The following is a 22,565-nucleotide window of genomic DNA, read 5'->3' as shown; positions in this document are numbered from 1 at the left end:
GGGGGTACATGATGTCACTGTCTTACTACCGAGAATTCTGACCTCGGTCGTGTGGCTAAGGTGGTATCGGCCAGGTGTCTGAACTGTGATGTTACTACTTTTCCCTTTATAATTCATAATTATTTAGGGGGAGATATTTTGAGGTTATATCAACACTCTATTTCTCCTCAAAACTTCTGTTGCCTAATTCTGGCATTCATCAATGGACCTTGGCTACTGTAAATATTACTGTGGTGTTCCAATGGTAATTTTCTATTTCCCTCATTTTTTCTAGATCTATTAATCAGAATTCTTCTGTAGGTAAGAACTGGTCCTTCTCTACTATTTATTCAATCATTTATCAGTATGGATGCAGAGATATTTACTCCATGCTTTGAGTGATTTTTTAGTCCAATACTATCATGATTTACTTTGTTACTCAAATTGTTCCAGTTTGGGGCCATTAGGAACTCTCTAGGGGATTTCCTGGTAGCTCAGCTGGTAAAGAAACCGCCTGCAATGCAATTCCTGGGTCAGGAAGATACGCTGGAGAAGAGATAGGCTACCTACTCCAATATTCCTGGGCTTCCCTAGTGGCTCAGCTGGTAAAGAATCTGCCTGCAATGCGGGAGACCCCAGTTCAATTCCTGGGTTGGGAAGATACGCTGGAGAAGGGATAGGCTACCCACTCCAGTATTCTTGGGCTTCCCTAGTGGCTCAGCTGGTAAAGAATCTGCCTGCAATGTGGGAGACCTGGGTTCGATCCCTGGGGGTTGGGAAGAACCCCTGGAGAAGGGAAAGGCTCAGAACTCTCTGGATTGTCTCCTGTGTCATTTTTACACACGTCTGTTTTACTTTTGTGAAGCACATTGGTGTTACTTTCCAGCACTACAAAATGCTCCAGGATCATCTTCCGTAATTTCTGCCTTTGACCTGAAGTCGACCACTTTTTCCAAGGGACCCTTGGTTTCTCTTCTTGGAGAATCCTGTTAGAAACCAAGACCTGGAGACTAGGTACGCTCACTGCCAGTTAGGGTCACTGTTTCTAGGCCCTCTGAGCACAAAAAGCTAAGAAATACACGCATGTATAAAGTTTAAAGTTTAGTCACTCAGTTGTGTCCGACTCTTTGCAACCCTATGGACTGTAGCCCACCAGGCTCCTCTGTCCATGGGATTTTCTAGGCAAGAATACTGGAGTGGGTTGCCATTTCCTTCTCCAGAGGATCTTCCTGACCCAGGGATCGAACCCAGGTCTTCCACATTATAGGCAGAAGCTTCACCATCTGAGCCACCAGGGAAGTCTACATGCATGTATACTAACTGTGTACACACATATATCTGGAATTATTTCTGCATCAATCTATTGGTATATACACACACACACACTCTATCTTCACATACTACATTAACAGAGTTGTAATAAACAGCCTTGTGTAGACACCTTCCCTCATTTTTGTCAGTATAACCTTGGGAAAGTTTTCTAACGGTGGGATTGTTTAGTTAATGGAAAAAGAAGCACATATGTAATTTCAGTAGATATTGCTAGATTCCCCTTCATAAAGGTCACACTGTTTTACACTCCCACCAGCAATGTATAAGAATGCGTATTTACTCAGCCTCTCCAGCAGAGATGATGTTAAACTTGTGGATTCTTGCCAGTCAGATACGTAAGAAATTCTATCTCTGTTTAGTTTTAATTACACTTATTACATGTGAGGCTAATCACGTTTTCAGATAGTCAAGGTCATTTGCATTTCTCTTTCTTTGAACCTTTCTTATCTTTTGCATTTTGGGCTGTTGATCTTTTTCACCAGTATTGCTAGAAGAAGCCTTTTACAACATTAAGGTACTCACCTTTTTTCTATGATATGACTGAAAATAGTTTTTTTTTTTTTTTTGTCATTTGCCCCTCTATGAGTTCTTTTACATAAGATTTTAAAAATGTTTTTCATGTGGTTAATTTGTTTTCAATCATTTTCCTAATTGAATCTGGATTTTGAGTTATAGTTAGGAAAGTTCTCCACACTCTCAATTTACAAATAGACTCACTTATGTTTTCTTCTGGTATTTGTAAAATATCTCTTTTTTCACATTTAAATCTCTGTTCTTTTGTTCTAGGTTATCTCTCTATAAAAGCCATTGATTATTGTATATTGATGTTTTAATCTGCTGCTTATCATGTGTCGTAGATTTTCATTCATTCTTAGATTTTCAAAGATTTTCATTCATTCTTAGATTTTCAAAAACATAATCCTGTATCTACAGAGATACTTCATTTCTTCTTTTCTGATTCTTACATCTCTATTTACTCTACCTTGTCCAACATGCCAGCTGAGGCCTCCCATGCTCTTAAAAGACCAGAGCCCCTAGGGCATCCTCCTCTTGTTCCCAAATCTAATAAGAAACTTAAGATGTTGGCTATTGATCTGAAACATATATATTTTGTTTTTCGTCTTAAAGATGTATGCATCAAATTCTGCTTTATTGACTGTTTTTAATCAGTGGATGTGGAATCTTGTCAAATGCCTTTTCTCCATCTATGAAGATGATCATTTCAGTTTTTTCCCTAGTTCTGATACTATGATGGGCTATGTTAACAGATTAACACATTTCCTCCCACTGGACAACCCTTCCCTTGCTTTCTGGAATAACCCCCACATTGTCATTGGATTTGTTTCTGAGTCCTTACTCTTAACTGGAGTAAACCCACTGGATACCGTGATATGACGGAAACTTCTCAGGAAGTAGTCCTCAACTGAGGAGGACCTGAGGATCATCTGGACTGCTGGGGAACCCGGCAGTGTCTCTACTTTCTGTCTGGTTTTCTTAACTGGCTGTGCTAGTGGATCCTCGTGGGCAGAGGTCAAGGACGCTACTAAACATTCTAAAATGTGGAGAGTAGCCCTCTACAACAAAGAACTGTCCAGATCATAATCTCAGCAGCACTGAGTTTGAGAAACTCTGTCTCAGGTAAACTGCAATTTGGCAGTGACCCCTGGTACCTGAAAAGAGAAATAGCTACTGGCTTACAAAATACAGCTACTGACTTTTATAGAATTCAGCCAGGAAACTGGTTCCAACATCTGATTGGAAAACAAAGGTGACAGGTAGGAGCACCTGCCTTCGGTTGAGGGAGACGAGGACCTAAAATCAGCAAGTGGGGCCCTTCTCTGTTCTCTGGGCGGGGACCAACAATATATACTGTCAAGCATTTTTCTTTCAGATGCAGTTTCTGAAACTCTGGATTCAAGATAACAGAAGTAAAGGTATCAATGAGTCCAATGCAGACATTCATTCACAAACCAGTCTCAACACAACTCAGCATAAGAAGCCACACGCATGGCCCAGACCTCATCCGGTATACCCCCATCAGATGGGAGACGGGGTTCGAAAAGATGTCCAAGTTTCCCACCAGAAAACCCATTGCTCCAAGGAACGGCACCGGGCTTGCCTGGTTTGTCGTCTGTGCTGAGGAAAGTCACGATCAAGACCAAGCTTTCAAAAGTACCTCCCACTTGGGGTCTCCTTCGCTCTCCACCAACTTCAGGCCGTGCTTGTTCTTCAGGTGCCTGTTGAACTCCCACTTGGTTCCATAGACAAAGCTGCACACCGGACACTTCAAACCGCCTGGAAGCACAGACACAGGTGAGAAAGCGCTCACAGCCTTCCGTCCCAATGCCTCCAACCTAAGACGTGCGCTCGTCTCCAGTATTTACCTTCCATCCAAGCCTACTTCACCAGTAAACAGAACAGCAGCAGTTCAGTATGTTTTTCCAGGCAGAGATTTTAAAACTTAACGCATTTCTTTTCATTTATTGAATCAGAATTTGCAGAGAATCTAATACGCATTTAATATTTTAGGTGACAGAGAGTCAAGATGAGGAATATTCCTTTGGCCAAGTGGATAAAGTGGCTTAAATCATTTTTTCACATTTTTATTTGGAAAATAACAAGCGAAAAATAACTGAAGGACAAAGGTTGCTTTTCTCAATCTCTTTTGTCCCAAAACACTAAGACAGAGGGCCAGATGCTCAGTCTCCTTCATGTCAGAAGTGAAGCCAAGGATACAAATCCCCACTTGAATATCCCCGTAAAGGACAAATGAAAAAGCTGGTCACATCCTGAAATGTCACTATTTATTTAACTGATTAAATTTGACACATGTTCCAGGAAGTACCTGAATGTTTTAATTAAGAGAATATAAAACTCTAGAATTAAAAAAAAAACTGAGAGTCATACAAAGACTGCTGCTGCTGCTGCTAAGTAGCTCCAGTTGTGTCCGACTCTGTGCGACACCATAGACGGCAGCCCACCAAGCTCCCTCATCCCTGGGATACTCCAGGCAAGAACACTGGAGTGGGTTGCCATTTCCTTCTCCACATACAAAGACTAGCTAAGATTTAATCAGAAGCAGTAACTAAATTTGGAGCTGGACAGAAATCACTTGTTTATTTGTTCATCTGCAGCGCAGTTGGTTTACAATGAATGCTGTGTCAGTTTAACCTACGTGTTGGTACAGGGAAGTGACTTAACAGGATGTGCTTCCAGAAGCAGACTAGTCCCCTGGGAGGCCAGCCGCAGTCCCAGCAATGCTGCGCGTTGTGCTCAGGTGCATCCAACTCTTTGCACCCCATGGACTGTAGCCAACTAGGCTCCTCTGTCCATGGGATTCTCCAGGCAAGAACACTGGAGTGGGTTGCCATTTCCTCCTCCAGGGGACCTTCCCCACCCAGGGATCGAACCCACATTTCCTGCGTTGGCACATGGGTTCTTTATCATCTGAGCCACCAGAGAAGCCCGGCATCAGGCCTCTAATCTACCAGACATTGAGCAGGCTAGAGTCAGGCCAAGTGCTAGCAGCATCAAGCCTGCACCCGAGGGGCCGGGGCAGTGAGATGGGAACAGAAGGCCTCTAACTGGTTTCCCACAGCCACAGTGGGTCTGCTCTCCATCGGGCACAACAGCTGGTCTTAAAAACTCAGCTGAAATCACATCTCTCATAGGTGTAAGCCCCTCTACCAGCTTCCCTTTACAGCCAGAACAGGAATTAGCAGGAATGGAAGCTAACGCAGGTGGCTGAGGGCACAGTCCCTTGAACCCCGGCCTTTCCATGCTGGGCGAGCACAGAGGAGCACAGCAGGTGCAGCAGAGACGCTGGCCAGAGTCAGCACAGACAGTGCATGCGGGAGAGTGCTCAGTTGCTTCCGCCGTGTCCAACTCTTTGCGACACTATGGACCACAGCCTGCCAGGCTCCTCGGTCCATGGGCGTCTCCATGCAAGAATACTGCCATGTCCTCCTCCAGGGGATCTTCCTGACCCAGGGGTCAAAACAAACCTGTGTCTCTTTTGTCTTCTGCCTTGGCAGGCGGGTTCTTTACCACTAGCATTACCTGGGAAGCCCACAGAGACTGGCAACAGTTACCAAAGCCTGAACTTCTAGGACATTCTACAAAAAAGGCAGGTCAGACAGTTGTTTTTCTGAAACTCAAACACACTGCACTTTTTTAGGCAAAATCAAATGAGCTTGTTCTTTCTTGCCTGGAGGATAATTAAGCTTAGTTCTTAATCTTCTTTGTTATTGCTTGTTCATCATCTAAAATGATGCATTTTCTTACAATCATCTTTTAAAACCCTCCAAGGCATGAGAACCACTACCTTGTCTCTGGGTTAAGCTGACGTTGCTTCTATAAATACTTAATCTGTGGCAATGAGCACAAACAAATTACCAAAGGTTAAATTTAGGCTTTAAAATGAAATTAAGGATTCCTTCTGGGCTATTCTTTAATGGAAACTAATTTAGGGAGAAAAAACATCCTGATATTATGCTTAAATTAAAATTAATATGAGAATGCCCCCACACTAATTAAAACTCCCACCTTTATCACAGTGGCTTTAATTAAAGAACAACAAATGGAAATATGTAATCTAGATGGAAGGTGTAACTGTGCCAGGTAACTGACATCAAAGCCGAGAAAAATTAATTTCCATTTCAATTCATTAAATGCTTAGGCAACACTAGGCAAAGGTCACGGGGAGACCTAGTGAGTTTCCTTGCAGCCCTGATATTAAGTGCACCCCATAAAAACCACAACCCCCACTCCCCGCAAGTTGCAATCTTTCTCATAAGGAAAGACGAACCAAGCCAAAGGACAGAATTTCAGGAGCAATTTGGAAACGCCATCATAGCATCTTTTGTTCTTTTTGGAATTCAATCTATTCCAGGGGAATTTCAAGTAAACTATTTTCACTTCTTTGCAGTGGCTGACGTTATTGAAAATTCAATTTCATTTTCAATAATATAACTCCCAGAATGGCACGGACACTCGGGTGGACAGTCAGGAGATCTGCATTTGTCACTTGGCTCACGTGACTCAGAACCACTCCCTTGAATTCTTGGGTCTTGGTTGTTTTTTTTTTCCTATGAAGGCAAAAATGCTAAAGCTTATATCCTTATAAAAGGCGGTGTATTAAGTCAGAGAAGGAGAAATATCTTATGACATCCCTTATATGTGGAATCTAAAAGGAAATGATGCAAATGAACTTACAAAACAGAAAAAGACTCATAGACTTAGAAAACAAACTTACGGTTGCCAAGGGGAAGGGACTGTTAGGGAGTCTGGGATGGTCATGGACTCACTGCTATATTTAAAATGGATAACCAACAGGGACCTATTATATAGCACAGGGAACTCTCTGCTCAATGTCATGTGGCAGCCTAGATGGGAGGGGAGTTTAGGAGAGAAGAGATACACATATATGTATGGCCGAGTCCCTTCGCTGTTCACCTGAAACTACCACAGCATTGTTAATCAGCTATACCCCAGTACAAAATGAAAAGCAGGGGGAAAAAAAAAGACAGTGTAGGGTCAGCAGAATAACAGGCTCCCCAGAGATATTCACGTCCTCCACCCTGGAACGTGTGAACATAAAACCTCAGGTGGCAGAAGGGATCAGGTGAGGGGCTGGAGATGGGGCTATTATCCTGCACCATCTGGACGGGCCTAATGTTATCACAAGGATCCTTCTAAGAGTGGGCAGGACAGCAGACCCCAGTGCCGTCACCTAACAAAGATGGAGGAGGGGGCAGAGCCAAGGACTGCAGACCGCCTCCAGAAGCTGGAAAGAGAAAACATCCTGGTCTTGAGACTCCAGAAGGAATACAGACTTGTCAGCAAAGCTGACTTGAGCCAGTGAGACCAGCTTGGGCTCCTTACTTCAGAATGGCAAAATAATAAATCTGTGCTGTTTTAAACCACCACCAACCGTGTGGTCATTTGTATCAGCAGCAATAAGAAACTAATATAGATGCTCAAGGGTAACTGGACCAAAGACAGCTTAATTACCAACGGAAAGTGGACGCAGAGAACTTTTATTTTATTAACATGTGAAACACGAAATCGGACTTCGGGAAATACTGCAGAGGTAAAACAAAGTGCCTTTGACCCTGAGTCAGGCTAAGTCAGAGCTTAATCAAGGTCTCCCTCATCCCTTCTGGTCCTCCCACACACTTCTCAAAATCTTGGTGATCTGAGATCCTCTGGACAACAGGGGAAGGGCTGGAAAGAGAGAGAGAGGCCCCAGAGTCAGTCTTGGTCAGGTTAGCAGTCAGACCCAGAGGCAAAGAAGCAGGAAAAAGCAGACAGCTCCCGCATGCGTAACCTTTCAACACGTCCTCGTGAGACCTCGTGTGACCACCAGCAAATGCAAACCAGTCCCCAACAGGACCACACCTCCTCCTCTTCCTCTTCCTTCTTTCCTCCTCAACAAGTGCACAGTTGAGACTCACGTCAGGGGACGCAGCCCATCCGTGGTGAGAAGCCAGAGTCTGAATCAGGACCCGGGTCTGGCCTGATCACCTGCTCCCTGTGTAGCTGGGGTCCAGTCCTTTCTCCTCTCTGTACTTCCTCATTTTAAATTGGGAAAGATGATGCTAACCTCATGAGAGATAAGCTAACATGGAAAATAACAACCAACAGCACAGCATCACATCACTGGAAGCATCTTCCACTAATGTATGGGATCTGAGCCCTAATAAAAACGATTTTAAAATAAAAATGTTCACAATTCAAATAAAGGACTCTAGGTTGGCTGACAGGTTCTGGATTTTTCTCTATACAATTTTCCCCGAATCTGGTATGGAAAGACTTCCCTGATAGCTCAGTTGGTAAAGAATCCGCCTGCAATGCAGGAGATTCCAGTTTGATTCCTGGGTTGGGAAGATGCTCTGGAGAAGGGATAGGCTGCCCACACCAGTATCCTTGGGCTTCCCTTGTGGCTCAGCTGGTAAAGAATCTGCCTGAACGTAGGAGATCTGGGTTCGATCCCTGGGTTGCCTGACAGTTTCTGGATTTTTTTCTACACTATTTTCCTCGAATCTGGTGTGAAAAAACTAAGACATGAAATGTACATCAAAGGTATGGATATACATGTTTACATTCTTAATATAACTGTTCAAAACAACACAAAGATTTCAGCAGATGCCACAAACTAAGCCTTCTCTGGCCCTCTTCCTCATATCTTTTCTTATCTCCTTTATCTACCCCCTGCTCAATGACTCCTTAAAATGAGGGACCTGAGATAATGTTCACCACCTGGGAGAAGCAGTGAACTCTCCTACAGCAACGTGGGACATGTTAAAGGAGCACATACTTTCTGTTAGAAGATCAGAACACGGAAGAGCTGCCCAGGCTTCATCCCCAACCCAGAATGACAACAAATGCCACCACATCCCAGTGCCTCGCACAGCGTGGGGAACACGATGAGCTTAAGAGACACTGTGAAGAAGGCAATGGAATAAACACAATAGGGAATGTGAGTCATTTATCAGGCGCTTGTGACATGTCAGGTACGGTCTGGGATCTTTGAGAATAAGATCTCGTCTTTGCAAACTGATGCTCGGAGAAGCTGAGTAACTGGTCCAGGGACCACAGGGATCACAACGGGCTACAGGGCTGTGCACCCGACCCTAGACTTGTGCCACTATCCTGGGGTGACTTGAAGGAGGGCCATGAGGTCCCCAGAAAAGGACCAGCCCATCGTTACCAGGCCGTGAGCTCCGGGAACGAGCTGAGAATTTGTGACGCTGAGCACCGAGCATCTGATGCCTCTCACAACCTCTGGTTTTAGTGAACCAGCGCCTGAGCTGGCTTCATCAGGCTTTTTAAGAGGAGGAAAGGGGCAGGACAACTGAAGTGATACAACAAGAAAATGTATATTTTGTGGGAAAACGCCTCAAATCCATATTAATGAACAAGTGACTGACAGGAATAAACAAGAGATTGATCTGCTTTCAAAACATCAGAAGTAGATAAAACACAAGCAGGGGATAAAGCATTTACATAGCATTCAGTACAAGTCTAACTGCCAGAAAAGCACTGGAGTCCAAGTGCCTCCGGCTGAGGCCCGGCTAGCACATGCTGGCATGCGGGTGGCACACGGCTGGCACGTGGCCTGCGCCCCAGGACCAGACATGTGCTGGAGCCAGAGGGAACCAGCTCAGTAGCTGGCTAGGCACATCCCTACCCAACTCAGCGATGTCACATGGGAAGCTTGAAATTGGCCCCAGTGGAAATATTCACAGCACAGAAACTGGAAAATGCTACATATCAGCGCCCTGTCTCCTGCCCCGGGAAAGCCAGCTGGTGAACATTTCCAGAACACAGCGGGCGGACACCCCAGCAGCCTCCACTCCAGGGTTCGGAAAAGGACTCAAACTGCAGGGACAACACCACAGTCCCTTCCCTGAGAAACCTGCCCGGAGCGGAAACCTCAGCCTTTTAGGTCCTCTTCCCGCCTCCTCTACAAAAGTGCTCAGACCCCCTCCCCAAACCCCTGAGCCTGGGGCAGAACCATCCTTCTCAGCCATCAATGGCTCCCGTGTGTCACTGTTTCAACACAGCGGACGGACAAGGAGTCCCTGCACTTGGTTTCAGGTGACTGCAACATCATTTTGAGAAAACTACATTTATGATTTTTTTCTTTAAGTTTTTGTATTTTTGGAAATACTTTTTAATTTATTTATTCAGAGGATAATTACTTTACAATATGTTTCTTCCATACATCGATATGAATTGATCATAGGTATATATGTGGTTTTTTATTATGCCATTTTAAGACCTATTCCTCTATCTCAAAACAAGAAATTATGAAGTCCCAGGAAGATAATTTTTGAGGAGTTGGTAGAAGAGGAAAGTAAACCCAAACAAGGATGGGGAGGATTACATGAAATTAATCAAAAGAAACTGACAGTGAGTGATCCCAAACAACTCAGCATTATGATCCTTTTTATTCAGCCCCATCTTCTTCCTCTCTCCTTCTCTCCCTCAGACGCAAGGTCAGAGAGAGCTGTGTGCTCTTGAGGGCTCTGAGTTGCACTAATCCTCAACCAACTCTCAGATTTCAGAGACAGTTCTCCTGCCAAGACACAGAGGCACGGTGTCTCCTATGAGCCAAAACACATTCTGTTGCTTCCTTCCAGGTGAGTCTCTTGATGGGGGCATAGCAAAAATAAATAAACAAACACATGAAGGCCAAAAATAGCCCTTCAAAATTAGAAAACCCAGACCTTGTCAGGGAATGCCAACTGATTATAGAGCAAGTTAGAAAGTTAACTTAGGGCATGAAGAAAATGTAGGGCATGAAGCAACTTGACCTCGGCACATTTTGTGCAAGGTAGTGATGAAAGTCTGGAAGCAGGGAACTATGACAGAGGCATCAATCAGATCCCTACACCTGTCCCAATGACCAAGTAAATGTCTATTTCCCGCCAGTCCAGCCTAAGAGTGTGAAGGATGTTGAAATGAATCACCAGCCCTGTACTCCAATGATTTACTGTGACTCAAAGGCAATCCAGGAGAAGGGGAGGACAGAGGATGAGATGGTTGGATGGCATCACCAACTTGATGGACATGAGTTTGAGTAAGCTCTGGGAGTTGGTGATGGACAAAGAAGCCTGGCGTGCTGCAGTCCATGGCGTCAAAAAGAGTCGGACATGACTGAGCGACAACTGAACTGAAGGCAATCCACCCTCTCTTCTGTGATTCCTGGACAGCGGGGTCCTCAAAAATGATACACCAGCTCTAGAAGCCTTAGCATAGTTTCAGGAAAAAAAAAAAAAAAGAAAGGCATGCAAATGTACTGAGTGCCAGACACTCAAGTGTTTTGGTTTCATCCTCCTGCAGTCCTGTGTGATGGCAGCTGTGAGCTCCAGTTGAGGTTCGGGGCTGCCAGTGGAGGGTGGGTAACTTGCCCGAATGGCAACGCACTGGCCTGCCCTCCAACTCCTAGAAACTGCCTTTAATACCAACACGAGGCACATGCTCCCATTATCCCAGATGGATGACTTAAAATTACCCGAGAGTTTTCTGCTGCTTGTCTACTTCCATGTGTCAGCCCTGTCACCGGAAGTGCTGAAGGACACAGTCAATTCATTTGTTTTACATTAGGACGCCATTCATGGTGGTTACAGCAAGTGGAGCTTCACGCACCAGGGATGGGGTGGTGGGGTAGGGGATAGGTTTCTAAAATGGTCTTCAGCTTCAAAGAGTCACAGGATCCAGGGAAGAGCAACCACTGACACACCGCACTCTGCAATCACTTTTCAGCTGAATTACCAGAGCACAGATGTAAATACAACAGCGTTTCTATGCAGCAACAGCATGTGAGCTAAACCCTTGCAAATGGAAATGTGACCATGTATTGAAAAACCCCCAAACTTTTCAAAGATATTAGAGTTTTCATTCATTCTTCTTTTCAGGAGGAATATGTTAATTTGAGCACTCAAATATTTTTGGATAAAGAACCCCACCTATAAATGTGCTTAATATAGTGCTATTCATAATTGCAATAAAAGAAAAATCTAGAAACCCTACAATGTTCAACAACAGAAGTATGTTTAAATATAGTAGAGTGGGACTTTCCTAGTGGTCTGGTGGTTAAGAATCTACCTTCCAATGCAGGGGACAGGGGTTCCATCCCTGATGGGGGAAACTAAGATCACACATGACTTGGGGCAACTAAGCCTGTGTGCCCAACTACTGAGCCTGTGTGCTGCAACTAAGATGCAATGCAGCCAAAAAGGCAAAGTAAATAAATATTTAAAATAAATAAAGTGGGGTGCTCCCATTTCATGCTATACTGCAAAAAGCCCTTAGAAGTTAAAGTAGGAAGACAGTGTAGCAAAGGAAAACAAACTGTGTGTGTTAATCAACGTTAAGTGAAGAAAGTTAGCCATGAACTTTCATTTGTTCAAAATGTGTGCATGGACTAAGGACAGAAGGCCGTATAGTTGACCCTTTGAACCTACAAGTTCCACATCCTATGTGGGGCTGAAAATGCAGACACCAACTGTTCTCTGCCATTTTACATAAGTGACTTGAGCACCCTCAGACTGGGATCCATGAGAGTCCTGGAATTGATCCCCTGCCGACCAAGGGATGACTATACCGATAAATGAACTTTATGGGAAGGGTGGTAAAATGCGTGGGTAAGTGATCACTTTTTTTGTTTAAGATTTCCATCAAAAGTGAAAGCGTTAGTTGCTCAGTGTGTCCGACTCTGATCCTGTGGACTATAGCCCGCCAGGCTCCTCTGTCCATGGAATTCTCCAGGCAAGAATATTGGAGTGGGTTGCCATTCCCTTCTCCAGGGGATCTTCCTGACCCAGGGATTGAAACCAGGTCTCCCACAATGTAGGCAGATTCTTTACCATCTGAGCCACCGGGGAAGCCCTAAGGTTTCCGTTAAGGTTGCTATAATATGGTCCTGGCCGCAAGTAACACTGACAGTCACAGGGAGGAGGAGGAAGCGAACAGTGATGACCAGGCATGTGGGGGTCGTGCTGAGGGAGGTCGCAGAGCTGCCCCGGGGGACCTGGCCAGGCACAAGGGCGCAGCCGCTCACCTACCTTGCTGGATGAGAGCGTCGGCCGCCAGCTCCCCGGTGCCCACGTTGCTGTACTCCTCGTTGGGGTGCTTCCGGTTGTAGTGCCGCTTCAGGGAGCCCGAGATGTTGCATGAGTAATGGCAGTGGGCGCAGCGGAAAGGCTGGGGGGACAAGGAGGAGGGTTAGGGCCAGGCCAGCCCCTGTGCCATCAGCCTCCACGGGAAGGAAGGGGGTCCCCCACACACACACCCCACTCGTCCTCCACGACTCCCCTATCCTTGGAGCATCCACTTCCTGGAAGGCCTGCGAGGAGCAGACCATCCCTCGGGAAATGCTCCAGGAAAAGACACGAACCTGGGGTGGCTGAGTCCGTCCTCTGCAGGGAACCCCCCAGGTGACCGGGCAGAAGTCCCCAGAGCAGGAGACAACTCTGCTAGACGAGGCTGCTTTCATATCTTTCTCTGTTGTTCACCCCACAGTTTATATTTTTTGTTCCAGAAGAAAATCACAAAAAATCCAACACAGGAATCTATCACCTTTTTTTTTTCAAGTGAATGCTATTCAAGTGGCTCCCCTTACCATTAATTCTAACGTACTTGCCTATCTCCATATAAGCGAGTTCTATGAAACTAGTTTTGGAACATTAGCATTTGCACAGAAATCAAAAAGAACAACCAAAAAATGCTCTCCTGCCGGTGCTGGGTGGTCAGTGGCCACAGAGGCAGGAAGGGGCAATTAAAATGAGAAATGGTCCTATGAACCTAACTTCAGGCTCAAGAGTCAATTCCATCTTTCTTAGAGCAAAGCAGATAAACTGCCTCATAAGAGTTTCAACTCCATGTATTTCCCCATGCCTGCTCCTTGATGGAAATGCTAATGAAAAGAACTGCCAAATCGTTTGAGTAGATAGGTCAAAAAATGGACAGGTAAGTCCAAAAGAGAAGTCAAGTTTCTGAGCTACTGATTTCTACAGACATCTTCAATTCTTAAAGCCAGAAGGGACGCTTTCAAAGACTGGCTGTGACCAAACCTCCCTCCGTGATGAGACAGCCTTCTTTCGTCTCTGATGTCCGTGATCTCAGCCTTTGTTACAGGCACGGAGGTCAGCCCCCTGGCCCCCTGCACTACTGAACGGCTCCAGGGTCTAGAAGGACAAACCTTTCCATCTATTCCATGCTCTGGTACCATCGTCACCTTTTACAGGAATTTAATCACTACCTAACATCTTCTTGGGACCCTCTCTCCCTAAACGATACGGCTGAGCCGCATCTGGGCTTTTCACGCGGAACAAGCTTGAACCTGTGGGATGTTGCCACATTTCAGCAAGGACTTCTGCTGGGGTAGTCACTGCAGGGCAGGAGACAGAGGCAAAGTGGAGCCTGGGTAATGCCCCATAGCCACTGCCAGGCATAGGGTCTGACTGCATCATGAACAGGGCACCTCTTGGGATTCCATTTATGAAGCATATATTGTATTTACTGACATCCTGCTATGAGTCAGACCGTGTTCTCACATGGGGACATGGTGACAAATGAGAGACTTCTGATTCCCTGAATGCACACGAGATTTTGGACTTAAATATCAACTGCAAAGATTAAATGCTATCTAGGCAAACTAAATCACAACACTTGTTTCCTAAGTCAGATACTTGCAGAGAACAAATGACGCTACATCTCAAAGGAAAGTTATTTATTGAGAGCTTTCGGGCCAGCATCCAGCTAAGAGTTACGAGGAAAATATATGCAGGCTGCAGCCCTGTAGCGCGTGTGAGACTAAACGACAAAAAAGAAAGTGGATCAAAAACAAGGCAGGAAGCTGCCATCATGCCCACAACATGGTGTTACAGTGCATCTGTGAAGTAGCGTGACCTAACATAATTTATGACTATTTTAGCTTGCCTTTACTTATAGCTACCATATGCCAGAGAGTTCTAAGTCTTGCATGGATTAATTCCTGCAAATCTCACAACAACCTCCTGCAGTAGGTACAACTGCTATTCCCATTTCACAGATAAAAAATACTGAAATGCAAAAGGGTTAGGGAATGTGCCCAAAGCGTCACAATCTCCCAGCCCTACCATTTGTCTGTGCTGGATTTTGGGCCCCTGGTCCAGCCAGCAAAGAAGAGATGATCTGACTTCCCACCTATCTTCCCTGGGAGGGGCATGGTTTGGTTTGCGTGCATTTCCCGGACATAAGGCAGCCCACATCTAACTGTCAACTTGGACAAACAAGGACTGCCAAGGTAAGGGGGAGGAATACAGGCCATTCCCGGAGGGCTGCGACGAGGCGGGGGTGGGTGGGGCTGGGAAGAGGGAGGAAGGCGGCTAGGTCACAGGGGGATGCACTGCCTTAGGAAACTGACTCCGGATGGGGTTCCCGGTGGGTATCAGGCAGGGGATGACACGCCAACTTCAGAGTTTTCACTCTGGTAATGAATGGAGGGCGGATTATTTGAAAGGAACAAGACTGGAGGCAAGGAACCAAGCATCCAGCTGCTGCCATGGTGAAAATGAGATCTAGAGGCCTAAAATGAGAGAGTGGAATAGAAAAACCACAACTAAAATTAAAACTCTGGATGAAATGTTTCTTAAAATGACATTAAATGTAACAACTTTAAGAGACATTATATGAGGGGGTAGCGGTGAGGGGATAGGGAAGCCACAGCATGAGAGACTGTATTTATAACATGTAACCCAAAAAGTGATCCCCACCCCAGATACATGAAGGATTCCTGAAAACAAACAAGAAAGCAAAACCACTCAATAGAAAAAAATGGGGAAATATTTGAGCAGTATTAAAAAAAAGAAAAAGGAAAGAGAAATAAATCTAAAAGGCCAGAAAAATTTATGGAAAAGGGCCCAATTCCATTAACCATTATGAAAATGAAAATAAAGCCACACGGAGAGGCCAGCGCAGGCCCAGCAGGCTGGCCATCCTGCACGTTCCCCTGTCCCCTCCCCGACATGGAGCAGCAGAGAATCCAGGCCGGGCACCCCTACTGCTGGCATAAACTGGCACAACCACTGTGGAAGGTGGTTGGGCTTCGCCTTATAAAGCTGAAGACATGCCTACGGCCCTGCCAAGTGCTCGCCAGGGGCGTCCACCCCGGAGGTTCTCGTGGACGGGCACACCAGAACACGTGCACAGATAGTGCACAGCAGCAGAGCTGGTGACGATGACGCAATAGAAAGAGACCCACCGTCCCCCTACAGCTGAGGGGATGAACTGAGCGGATGAACATTCCCGCGAGGGCTGCGCAGCACGCACTATTTCACACTGGGGAGTATGGACCGGGACTTCCCTGGTGGTCTAGTGGCTAAGCGCCGAGCCACCAATGCAGGAAGCCTGGGTGTGATTCCTGGTCAGATACTGCATGCCACAGCTAAGACCCCAGTGCAGCCAAATAAATAAATAATGTTTAAAAGAAGAAAAAAATGACAGAACCATCAGTTTAAAAAGAAAAAAATGGATGGAGGAGGATGACATACAGTCTCACCAACTTACCGTTTGGTAAAAAAGCCAAGTTCAGAGCAAAGCATAAAATAAATTCCACATATAAATCCATATATCTAGATATAGATATATATCTAGATGTGGATTTACAAATGTATGTGTGTGTGCTCAGTCACTTAGCCGTGTCCCACTCTGCGACCCCATGGACTGTAGCCCACCCGGCTCCTCTGTCCACGGATTATCCAGGCAAGAATACCGGAGTGGGTTGCTGTGCCCTCGCAGGGGATCCTCTCCACCCAGGGATTGAACCCTGGTCTCCTGCATTGCAGGAGCATTCTTCGCCGTCTGAGCCACCAGGGAAGCCCTTATATATATGTAAATCCATAAATAGATACATATCCAGATCCAGATATATGGATAATATAAAGTTCAGAAGCATACAATGTTGCTAAATTACGCCAACGGTAAAACCACTAAGAAAACCAGAAAGTAATTTTCAGGTTAACAGTCGTACCTCGGGTAGAGAAGGGGGTGGGCCCATGAAGGAGGTCTGAGGACAGGCAACGGTCCATCTCCAGGCAGTGGGACATGAGTGTTCACATCACAATTATTCATCCCCTCCCACATACTCGTGTGTACATCTGACATTCTGGATGTACATTCTATCTCACAACAACAGAAGTACAAAGAAATGGGTGATCAAATGGGATGATATATGACCAAAAAAACTCTCTTCACAAGGGTTTTGATGATTACACGTAACTTAGATAAGATGCCTTGAATGGCATAGCACCCAGTGAGCAGCATTATTAATAACAGCACAGCAGCAATGGCATTTATACCCTGACATATAAAGCAATTTTTACCTTTATTTTCCTTCACCACTGTCATGGAAATTATGCTGACACTAGACCGAGGTTCTTACACATCCGCCCTTCGGCATGTCTGAAACGTCCGAAAAGAAGACTGCAGTTGGGAGCTCTCTCTAAAAGACGTGGTGACAGGTCCGGAGGAAGTATGAACTATCACAGTAGCATCACCAAACCTGACTCAAGCTACAAGGTGGAGAGATGTCCTGGACTAGGCGAGCGCTGCCCTGGGGCTTGGACTGTAGGACACCTCTAAGATTTACAGCCGTAAATCTGCAGCAAAGAAACTCGGCCGGAAGATGAGATTTTTCTTTCATGAATGTCTGAGGGGGAGACCAATTTTCTAAAATGCAAGCTAGCACCAAGTCAGGCTGAGGAGCATGAAGCTGGGCTGGGCTGGGGGCCCTCAGCCACTCGTGCGCGGACCACAAGGCCTATGCAGACAAGCCCCACGTTAGCAACAATCTCACCCGGGGCATGGATTAAACAGATGATTTCTGCAGCTTTCCCTATTATGATGTATTTTCAGTTTTGCAAATGACTTTCTGTTTTCAGTTACAGAACCAGAAAGATAGTGCTGTTTTCATAGGAGTATTTCCAGCCTGGAAATTTCTGGTAAAACAAACTGCTCATTTTGCTTCCCCAGCCTCGCTATCCCCGCCCCCCCCATGGGGACCTTTCACTGGACAGCCCCCCATCTGCATGGCCCATGGAGCTCCCCACTACCTCCAAAACTGCGGGTCAGATGGTAGGCAACACTGCCACACCGAAGTCCCCCATGCCTACATTTCCACCGGTTTCCAAGGAACGCACCAGAAAAAGATTGCACACATTCCCTTTGACAGGAATCTCCACTGAGACACCTCCTGAAAGAAACACAACGATGAAGCGGGGCTTACTGTGCCTGCCGTGAAAAAACACCAAGCTTCTAGACATTAAATCTGCACTTTGCTGAGAACAGCTCCTGCCGGGCCACGTGGGGCCTCCTGACTCATGCCATGTCTGGCTCACAGCCAGGGGTCAACAGTGCTGGGTGAATCTAGAGACCCTGGGACCTTGGGAGCATGCCTGGTTACATGCGCTTTTTCTCACTTTAACCTCACTGCCCCTCACTGCTACGAGGGAAGGAAGTACTGAGGGTGCAAGGCCACGCAGGGAACTGAGGGCAGGGTGAAGAACAGGCAGGGCCCAGCAAGGACGAGCCGCTGAACTCTGTGCCCTTGTGGCTACAAGCCTTGCTAGGAGTCCAGAAGCCCACCTCCACCTGGATGGCTTCCGTGATTAGTCTTTGTCACTGCAGTTCTATAGAATCGATTCATTTACTCATTTGCTCACTCTACAAATGATAATTAAGTGTTGCCTCCATGCTGAGTCTAGAACAAAAAATAGAACAAAGTGCCTCACAGGCGAAACATTCTAACGTAAACAAGGAACCACACCATCTGCCAGGTACTGTAAGGCTCGGAGAACCGCACTCTAAAAGGAACACTCAGGGACAGCCTCTAGTGGACTGACAAAGTTTATTATCCAGCTGCACACTTTTATGGTCTCAGGGAACAGAGCATAAAGCAGACTTGCACGTAGCCTTTCTCGATAAACATCAAAGCATTTAAGCATAAAACAGAGTTCCCACCGCCCAAGACATAACATAGCCTTGGAGAAACACTAAAGGGAGTCTTATCATGAGACAACAATCCTTGCTCCAAGAAACAGGTGGTCAAAAGGAAGCCTTTGAATACCTCAAGCCTGGGCGTATTGACCCTTCGTCATCCGTTCCCAGCCTCAGGCACTGAATGAACACTCATAACCCTCCGTTATGCTCGTTCCAGCTCCCAACCTTCGTCATGAGTAGAGCAAATACATTTTCAGTATTTGCTCAAAGCCTTCCAGCTCCTCCATAGGTACCATCAGACATCATGGAAAAAATCAAAAGCCTGGCCTTTGGCAGATGTTCAGGATGAGGTCCTGAGCTAGGAGACTGTAACGCTTCACAAATTTTCAGAGCACGTCCTCACAGCCTGCTCCCTTTCAGCAGAGCCACGTACAGGCCCCTGACCCTGTAGCAAGAGAAACACACATTGGCCAGGTCAATCGCCAAAAGGTATGTCTGCACCAGTCTGGGGAGTGAGCCACTCAAAAAGAAAAACATGCATGTGGTGATGCTGAGAAGGGACATTCCTAGAGAGCATTTGTATCCAGAATCCTGGCTCCCTCGCCTCCTCCTCAGCCTGAGTTCAGAGACAGATGTGAACTACACACATGCAGAACCAAGCGCAGGGACCGGTACACTAACCCCCAACCCAACACACACACAAAGAGCCTAAGGATGCACAGACGGCCCCAGGGGACAGACAAGGGAAAAAGGGACACAGAGGCAGAGGCAAAGAGATACACTCCAGAAAGGAAAGGACCTGCATCCCAAGCAGGGCTGGGGACAAGTGCACATCCATGGACTCATGTTCCTGATGGTCAACCCTTAAAGAATTTTGTGCCAGAAATTCCGACGGTCCAGAGGTTGGGCTTCCCGGGTGGCACTAGTGTAAAGAACCCACCTGCCAATGCAGGAGACGTAAGAGATGTGGGTTAGATCCCTGGGTCGGGAAGATCCCTGGAGGAGGGCACAGCAACCCACGCCATTATTCTTGCCTGGAGAATGCCGTGGACAGAGGACTGCAGCCTGGTGGGCCACGGTCTATAGCACTGCAGAGAGTTAGACATGACTGAAGCAACTTAGCACGCATGCAGAGCAGTGGTTAAGACTCTGTGCTTCTACTGCAGGAGGGTTCAATCCCTGGTGGGGGAACTAGATCCCATATGCTACATGGTGTAGCCAAAAAAGTTTTTTCATTAAAAAAAAAAAAAAGAGGTTTGTGCCAAAGCCTTTGAAGGGATGCTGCCGATGTGAACGAGAGCACCACCCTCTTCTCCTTGTCCCACCAGCCACACCATGCTCTGCAGCCTGAGTCCTCAGTCAAAGCTGCCCATCTATGCAGAAGAGAAGAGAACTGTGATTTTTTTGGGGGGGGGAGTTGGGGGTGCTTGTCTTTTGAGGATTGTAAACCTGAGAGCACAAGGCTGGGACTTCATTCCTGGCCCAACCACAACAGGGAAACAAAACCAAGCCTGGGACCAAGGATCCAAAGAGAAAAAAGCCAGGTTTTCACACAATTCACCAAGCACAAAGCCACCTGTACTGTAAAATCTGGCCTGAGACAAATTAAACAATTTAAAAGAATAAATGTTTTAAAATCATGGGGTACCACAAGCTCCAAAATGGCTTTACATTGAGGCAATTATCTCATCACAATAAAATAACAGTAAATCAATCCATACTAATTGCTTTCCATGAAAGAGCTTAGAAGACTCTTCAGCGTTCTCCAATTATTGATTCTTTTGGTAATCACTTATGCTGTCAAAATGCAATATTTCCCGAGAATATACTGCATACTATTAGACAGACAGGATTTTAATTCAACATAAAACAATCCAATTTCCCTTTTTTATCCCCCCACCAAAGTGTTTTAAAAAATCTAAAATACAAGGAAGCTGAAGATGGTGTAACAGGTTTTGAGCAGAGATGTTTCAGTTCAAAATAAATAAATGGCCCCCTCTGACCCTCTGCTCCCCACCATGACCCTTCCTCTTCCTCCACACACACACACACACACTTAAAGGAGAAAAAGGGAAACAATCTCAGATTCTTCACTTTTGTGGAAATTAAGAACTGAAAAGCAAAATAAACACTACTAACAACAACCCTCCACTTGACTTCTTACTCTCTTTGTACCATGGTTCAGTAATTTCCACTGAACTTGGGAAATGCTACGGCTGCTAAGTTTACACTCAGTCAGCATTTTACATAAAGATTTTGTTTGAGTTTTGATGGATAAACATCTAACCGCAGGCTTACACAATCAAAGCAGTGAGGGGTAAAGAGGTCAAGGGGGTCAAATGTCCCTCCGCTTGGCTTGAGAGTAAAGAAAGTGGAGGGTGGGGGACGAGGGTAGCTTTGTCTACGAAGATACAGCTCAACATCCCAGCTCCACTACTCACCAACTGTTATTTCTGAGTATATTACTTAACGGGGCTCTGGGCCTGTTTCCTCATCTGTAAAATGGGAAGATTAATACCTACATCATAGCATCTTTGAAAGCAAAATAAGGTAAATACTGACACACCTGTTGTAATGCCCAGCAGATGGCCATTATAAAAGGGATCAGTCCATCTGTCTTTTTTATTCTGACACAAGATACTTAAACATTCAACACTGTGGTGGAAGTTTTTTTTTTTTTTGTATTTATTTATTTGGCGGCACCGCACCTTAGTTGCAGCATGTGGAATCTAGTTTCCCAACCAGAGGCCAAACCCAGGCCACCTGCATTGGGAGCTCGGAGTGTTAGCCACTGGGTCACCACTTCCCTGTGGCCGAAGTTTCTGGTAGAAGCATGAAAGCACCTCCTGGGTAACAGATGTTGTAACAGAAATAAAGCCACGATGCTTGCTACAAGCAACACCAGGTGACTCAGCATGCTGGGGGATACTGAGGCTCTCAGACTGAGGATTAACTTGAATTCTTTACGAATGTGTGGTTCTCAGCACTCTGCTTCTTTGAGATCATTTCTGTACTTACACTTCCTTGTTTACTAAGTTTAGACTGGAAGCTGGGAGTGATTTAGTTATACAACCACATCCTGGCTGACTTTGTCCAAATAGCCCCTCTGCGCAGTTTAGCATCTAAGCCCCTTACCCATCCCATGAGCTCAGCTGTCTGGCATCTTCTATATGTATACTTGACTCAGCTTCCCATGGACACATTGTGAATGAACACCTCTGGGACCGAGTTCATTGTCAAAAATATAACAAGGGATTACACGAATTCCCTCTGATTTGTGGACATCGGTCAACTATAACTTTTTGGTTGCTATAAGTTTCAACAGCTATAGATTTTATATGATAACATAATACTCTATTAACTCAATTACAACATAGCTTCTAAAAAAATGACAGAATTGGAATAGTTAGCTGCTCTTTTGGGTTCCCACAGAGCTCAGCGCATAACTGTCTCACAGCAGATAATGTACTTGCTTTTTACACAAAGATGGTTCTCCCCAGACCCACGAGCCTGGCGTCAGACACATGCCTGGCTTCACCCCAACACTGCCTGCCCTGGCACACGTTGGGTGCACAGAAAAGGCAGCAAGGACTCTGGGCTGACACGGGACAGGGGAGAGGAAGCCCACCACCACCCTCATCAAATGCATGGAGCCTTCAGCAGGTGCACTGCATGCTCTCCTGAGGCTGGGCAGAGATGGGAAAGAGCTGCCCAGGGAGCAGAAAGCCACAGAGGCACAGGACCATCCCAGCAACCACGCACCAACC

General features: G+C 45.8%; 1 protein-coding gene across 1 annotated transcript in view; it reads right to left on the bottom strand.

Moving 5' to 3' along the window:
• ZFAT (zinc finger and AT-hook domain containing) overlaps positions 1-22,565 on the bottom strand; it is a 159,570-nt gene that overhangs the window by 26,248 nt on the left and 110,757 nt on the right. The window contains exons 12-13 of the mRNA XM_040262083.1: positions 12,885-13,023; positions 3,488-3,606 (exon numbers count right to left, since the gene is read on the bottom strand). Coding sequence (XP_040118017.1) covers positions 3,488-3,606; positions 12,885-13,023 — 258 coding nt within the window. The remainder of the gene's footprint in view (positions 1-3,487; positions 3,607-12,884; positions 13,024-22,565) is intronic.

The sequence above is a fragment of the Oryx dammah genome, unplaced genomic scaffold (genome assembly GCF_014754425.2).
Source record: "Oryx dammah isolate SB20612 unplaced genomic scaffold, SCBI_Odam_1.1 HiC_scaffold_19, whole genome shotgun sequence".
In the NCBI taxonomy this organism is placed as follows: Eukaryota; Metazoa; Chordata; class Mammalia; order Artiodactyla; family Bovidae; genus Oryx; species Oryx dammah.
The sequence above is the reverse complement of the archived record's forward strand: the minus strand, read 5'-3'. Positions and strand labels throughout refer to the sequence as shown.